The sequence below is a fragment of the Bacillus rossius genome, chromosome 17 (genome assembly GCF_032445375.1).
Source record: "Bacillus rossius redtenbacheri isolate Brsri chromosome 17, Brsri_v3, whole genome shotgun sequence".
In the NCBI taxonomy this organism is placed as follows: domain Eukaryota; kingdom Metazoa; phylum Arthropoda; class Insecta; order Phasmatodea; family Bacillidae; genus Bacillus; species Bacillus rossius.
The window spans coordinates 12,403,151-12,410,000 of record NC_086344.1 but is presented as its reverse complement, the minus strand read 5'-3'; the positions used below and the strand labels follow the sequence as shown (position 1 = coordinate 12,410,000).

At 38.7% G+C, this 6,850-nt stretch overlaps 1 protein-coding gene across 1 annotated transcript in view; it reads left to right on the top strand.

Annotated features, from left to right (window-relative positions):
- The first annotated feature begins 765 nt into the window (after positions 1 to 765).
- Positions 766 to 6,850, top strand: part of LOC134540939 (histidine-rich glycoprotein-like) — a 109,216-nt gene continuing 103,131 nt past the window's right edge. Inside the window, exons 1-2 of the mRNA XM_063384020.1 lie at positions 766 to 806; positions 6,073 to 6,110. Coding sequence (XP_063240090.1) covers positions 766 to 806; positions 6,073 to 6,110 — 79 coding nt within the window. The remainder of the gene's footprint in view (positions 807 to 6,072; positions 6,111 to 6,850) is intronic.

Sequence of the window (6,850 nt, the reverse complement as noted above, 5' to 3'; positions counted from 1 at the left end):
ATCAAACAAATTTTAACACCACATATTAGTGTTTAACAAGTCAAATATTTATTTCGTTTGTTCAGCAAAATATATATGTACATAATTTTTGTGTTTATACTTGTATACTATTTTATATAACAACAAACATTTAAGAACAGGTGCACGTATTTTTTTAACACAATGCCAGGCAAATATACTTAAAGTAAATAGATTTTCTTCTCGTTTTGTGTGTAGGAAATGACGGTGATGATGATGCAACACAAACTTTATCTAAAACTTTGGCTGAAAAATTTTTCAATGTAAATAACTATTTCCGTAAAAACAAGGGTTGAAATATTAAAAAATAAAAACTTGATATTTTAAAATCCTTTAGAATTTATTTAAAACCATCTTTTATTTTCTGAAAACTTGAGGCAAAGCAAATTTTTACACGACCACGTTATTTTTTGAAGGTAAAAAAAAATTAAATAATTACCTCAGTTGGCATAATGTGTCATTCATTCTGAGCTATTCAATGGTGGATGTATTGAGTACTGTTAGATAACTTAAATACGTTGTGTATAATATTAAGTTCTTCAAATGTTCTCAGAAATTTTTACGTAAGTTTCCGAAGTATTTCCCGGAAGAAACAGCTATACTTTGGAAAGCTACTTTACGCCTGTGGGCTGCGCCGAAAAGGGATTTTCATCCAGACGCGAGATGTCTGCTGTTCCCCAACCTTAAAAAAAAATAAGGTGTGGTGTTGAAAAAAGAGGTGGCCTTCCTCGCGAGCGGGTCGTGAACATGTGCGAGCCCAGCTCGAGCTCTGCCGGCGAGCCGGACTCGTGAGCCGCGTGTCGTCTTCGCTGCAATGTGGCTCCGCCGGAAATCCGATAAGCATTGTTTCCCTTTTCTTTACGTCGCTTCTCCTCTTCCTCGGCGCAGCAAGACGCGGTAATCCCGCGCGGACCGCGGTGCGAACGAAGGGGGACGCACCACAACGCCGAACGTACAATAACGCCGAAAAACCAAAACGCCGAATGCCAAATTGACTACAACGCCGACAGCTAGAAAACTGCTGTGTACCACGACGCCAAATTACCACAACGCCGAAATATATTAACGCCGAAAAATGTCAATGCAGGACTGCCACAAATGTTAGGTTAGGTAAGGTAAGGTTAGATAAGGTAAGGTTAAGTTATGTTAGGTTAGGTAAGGCTAGGTTAGGCTAGCCTAGGTTAGGTAAGGTTGTGGTATTTCGGCGTTAAGATACATTTAAGAAACACACATAATCATTCAGTTTTTTTTTTCATTTTGCTCCTGTGCCCCCCCCCCCCCCCTTTTTACGCAGACATATTTTTTGGCGTTACTGTATTTTGGCGTTGTGGTACACAGTAGTTTTCTAGCTGTCGGCATTGCTGTCAATTTGGCATTCGGCGTTTTGGTATTCGGCGTTATTGTACGTTCGGCGTTGGGTATTTCGGCGTTGGGTATTTCGGCGTTGTGGTAACGACCCGTGAGAAGAGGACAGCGAGAAGCAGGCCGGCCGGGTTCCGGTCGTAACGAACGCCCGGCAAGAGATCCGTTCAACTTGCACGAAAGACACCAAGTTTTTTAAGTGAAAACTTCTTCAGCCGCGTTGAGCGATTTTTGGTAGGGGCAAAACTTTATGGGTTCGCGTCACCGACATGCTAGTGACGTGTTGCGCCAGACTGGCGACGTACGTGTATACGCATATATACACTAGTACATTGCATATACTCGACTGTATCATGTGCCTGTTGGACTCTTTTTTGGATGGGTCAAATCTTGTGAGTTCGCGTCACCGACATGCAGTAAGTGAAGTTAATTTGACCACGTGAATACATGACCTAGGTCTGACATCACTGGTAAGTCATAGCTAGGTAAAGAATCTTTACATACCACTGACATCTGTTGTGACAAAAAAAAGATGTAATTATAAATTATATCATGCTGACATCGTACTGATATAAAACCAAAATCATTTTCTTACGTACATTTGACGTAGAAATGATGTCATGTTACACATTTAAAAATAAAGTTTTAAGTTTTCACTTCTGTTGACAGTCCTCGTGACTGGCTATTTAAAAAAAAAAAAAAAAAAAACCCGGACGTCGTTTCGTTTTCTTCGTGCACTTTGATTCAGAAGCAGCACCGAAACTCTTGCCGGCCACTCGGAGAATGCGCGGTCTTTTAAAGTACAGCATGTCCATACAAGAACGTCCCAGTGTCAACTCTAAGCGTGATATCTTAATTAGGGACCGAAAAAATTCGTGGTTTCTTTGGCCTTCAGGATAGACTGCACATTCCCTTGTACACTTGGGCAAACAACGCAAGTTCATTGGCTGCCGACTTGTAAGTCGTCTCATCTGGTTTGTCTGTGATTCGATCCTTCTTTGGTTGAGGATTTATAATTGGTTGAGTTTCGTCCAGATGAAGAGTAAGCCAATAGCAAAATCATCTAAGAGGTAAGTTATATGTATTTGAATTCTAGCTTATAGCCGAATGAATCCGCGAATTTTTCCGGTCTCTAGATATAATGTTGTTTCAAGGTCAAAACAGTTTCGGATAAGAGCATGCGCGCTTGCAGGGCGAATGAATTGCTCTTGGCAACAGGATGGAGCCCCTCCCCATTGGAATCTCCTTGCACGAGAGTGGTTGAACGTACAAGTCCCTGACCGTTGTATTGGTTGTAATGGTCGAGACGACAGAGCTCTTTTTCGTTGGCCTCCACGTTCACCTGACATGACGCCATGCGATTTTTTTTTCCTTTGGGGCTTTATACAAGATCGTGTCTACGTTCCGCCGCTACCTAATGATTAGGAACTGGAAAAATTCGCGGTTTCAATGACCACTATGATAGACTCCACGATTCTCTATGTACTCGGGAAACTATCACCTGGTCATTGGCTACCGACTCGGGACACCTGTTTACTGCGATTCTTATGATTCGATACTTCTTTTGTTGAGTGTTTGCCATTGGCTCAGAGTCCTTCAGGTTAATTGCGGTCCAATCACTGACGCAGCATTAAGCTAAACGAGTTTGGATTCCAGCCTGTCTCGAAAGGAATACGCGAATTTTTCCGGTCTCTACTAATGATTTACCAGAGTTCAGGCACAGAATTGAAGAGGCTATTGCTTCCATTACTCTGGGCGTGTTAATCAAAGTGTGGGAAGAATTTGACTTCAGGTTGGGTGTGTGCCGTATAACTAAAAGTGCACATATTTAACATTCGTAAAAAAAATTTAGGCTATGTTAACTTCAATTTTGTGTATGATTTATTGTCATTAGTCTAAATTTAACTCTTAATTATATACCATTTAAACTGGGACATTTTTAATGGACACGTTGCACTTAAATATATATTGCATTTAAACGATTTTCTTCCATCATCTCGGCATTCAACACAAAATGTAGGAACTTGCTGTTCCAGTCAACTAGCAATTTGCTAGTCCTTTTTTTAAGAGAAACTTTATTGCAGCCGATAGAGTAATATCAGAATCACAGAGTAACAGAAGTTGGTAGCTAACGGAGTTAATATGAATAACGTAACAAATACTGCACTGCGGCACGAGATTTAAAAAAAAAATTTTTAATTGAAACATCGTACAGCTAGTTACAAACGGCAACAGCAACGCATGATTTCGTATACTTTCCGACACTTCTTAAAAGGTTTACATACTTTCTTATATTCTCGCATACTTTCGCATGTTTTACGCATACTTCGGCATACATTTGAAATTTTTGCGTACGTTTGCAAAGTTGTACTAATTTTTAGCCTAATTTTGCATACGTTGGCATACTTTAGTGTACTTTCTTAACTCGTAATTCGCAACTCTAAACTCTCAACCCTGTGGTTGGATCCTGTGTTAGTGTTAAGAATTGTACAAAAAAAATTGTACCTATTGTCATTTACATTTGGGTTTATGTATCATATTTTAGCTCTACTAAAACCACTAATTAATTTTTAAGTTTACATTGAAGGTTCTTGACAGAATCTGGTAAATAAATGTCTTATTTTCAAAACATGATTACGCGTGTTTCGAATATCAGAGTACCCTAATATCCTTCTTATCTGTTGAGATCCATCCTAACGCGCGTAACGGCTACGCACACGTGTATTTTTTTTACTAAGCCTACTTAGGCTTAAGAGCCCCCCTCCCACCCCCCGGGTCTACAGAAAAAAAAACCACGCGATTTGAAAACTGTTCAAAAAGTCCGACTGAAATCTGTTCACGAAGAACATTTCAGTATCAGCCGAGGGAAAATGGAATGTTCTGCTGTTTCCGTATTTCGTTTTAAAACTGTATTTTTTTTTAATGAAAGTGAAAAGTAAATTTTAGAGATTCTTGAAACCACCCAAGGGCCTTTCATAACATCAGTTGGCAGAGTGTTGGTGTGTTGGTGTGAGGAACTATAACATTGAGTAACATCTCTGGGTAAGCCTACAACTCACGTAGTTTCGGTTCCCTGCAAGAATTTCCGAAGATTTCCGAAGTTTTGCGTTTTGGTTTGAACGCCACTTCAGCCGCTAAATCAGAAGATTCCAATGAAAACAAGCATGTTGTGACTGACCTAACCTAACCTAACCCTTCGATTTTTTTTTAATTTCAATTTCTTGAGAGAAATCCGAAGTTGCACGAACGTGGTAGGGAACCGAAACTATGTGAGTTGTAGGCTTCCCAACATCTCCGCGCGCGGACAGCGCGCCAGGTGGTGGTGCCTGGCAGCTGCAGGTGACAGTCGCCGACTGGCCAGTGATGCCAACTTCAAACCCCCCTAGATTTCGATTAAAAACCCATAAAGTTTTCTTTGTACATCCTGTTGAAGAGCTTAAAAAAAAAAAAAAAATTATTGAACCTTACATTTTCTTATTTTTCTGCCCAAACAGAGCATAATAATTTTGAAAAATAACAACATTCAGTACATACAATTTACATAAGTTCGAATTTAATTTCGTTTTAAAGAATACATGTTTACTAACCTTGAAGTTCTGGATCGGTATATTTCGTATATTTTTGCTGATAATTTTTTTTGACATCCTGGAAAACATTTGAACACGAATAATTAATTATTATTCTTGTTTTTTATATACACCTTGGCACCACAGAAAAAACAAAACATAAACGACTTACTTTGCAATCCAATAAAAACTCGCGAGTACACGACAAGCTAACGGACACTACCTCTACCAGACAACTTTACAACGTGAAAACGTTTAACGGTAAAAGTAAAAACTGAATTCTCTTGACCAGCAAGAAATTGTTGGTCGTAGTGCGAAATTAAGCCACCAGCGCCACTAGAGTTGCTGTTCCTTTTTTTTTTCACTTTGTTTTCAAGATATACACTTTAATATCACGCCCTCAAAAAATTTCTTAAATAATGTACCCGCTAAAAAAATCCCCCTAAAGAATCCCGTTGAATAAATGTACTTAAAAAATCAAATTGGTTGTCTGTAAAGTCGGTTTACGGACGATAGTTTAACGTGACAACGTCATAACAAAACATTGATGAAATGATTGCATACTTTTATGAATAAAATTGAATCATTTTATTGCATTATGTATGGATTTGAATTTGTATGGATACAAAGTAGTGAAATTAAATCTACAATTTAATTGATAAATTTACTTTTATTTGCACTCATTAATTCAAATATGTTTATTACTTTAACGAAGAGAATATTTTAACTAGGCTATAACTTTTATACATGTTTGCTATTTAACTTCTTCCAATCTGTGTTATTCTGTTAAGGATAGGACGATGATAGGAAAAGTAGGAAACGAATGGGAGTGTTTCAAGTTTAATGTGTCTCGAAAAAGTAAAATCGATGTTTGTTCCAATCGAGTGGAAGAGAGATAGATGCGGCGCAAGCGTAAAATGAGCGTAACGGGACACAGCGCAATGGGACAATGTGCGTAACGGGACACTTTTTCGTGCGTGCAGCCGGCGTTCATCGATTTATTAGACGTTGTCACGTCAAAAACATATCTTGGTTCCCCCTAAATTTGGGGGTAAAACCCTCAAGTTGGCATCCCTGCGACTGTCACTCACGAGACCGGATGTCACGTACGCAGCCCGTGTGACAGTCGCGTGAACAACACGGGCCGGCAAATGTACGAGCAAGGTACCGGGAGTGTAATGCAACTATCGGGTTCGGCGGTACCTTCAAGAGTTCATCACGTATAAAACAAAAACGATTAATTTACGCGTGCACGAAGCATTATTTGAACGGGCATCGGTACGAGACGAATCGGCAAATTTTAACGAATCGCAAGAGTGCTTTTTTTTAACGGCTGTTTTTTTTTCTTCGTGGCAAGCGACCCGGTGTTGTCATGCTCCGAGATAAGTCCTTGTGTGCCGGGCAAAGCATTGCCGTTTGCATGGAGCAATTCTATGGCCCTACGCTTCAGACACGTAAGTAAGTTCCTTGTTTAAGGGTTTCCATTTACGCCCGTGAAGTTTGTTTGAATTGGACGATGATTTTTTTTTTCTGTCCCGCTGAAATTTGTTCCGGCAAATTAGTAACTGTGTTATCGATCCCATTAAACTGCGAAGTACAAAAAACTATATATTTTTTAAACTTTTCTTTTTATATTAAGCTAGCTAACACGAAATTTTAAACGCAGCCTACACAGATACTTGTAAATGTTTTTTTTTAACTCTAAAAAATTACGTCGTTCAAACTTTTAGACCTTTTTTATTGTTCTTAAATAAAGTTGATATTTAATATTTAAAAGATTTGTTTGATAATGTGTAGAATTTCCCCTATTTCTTGAAAGGCAGTGCACGGTTGTTTAAAATTCAAAGTATTTTGTGTTTAAACATTATATTTTTAGGCATTTAATTTTAGTGTATAGCTTGGTA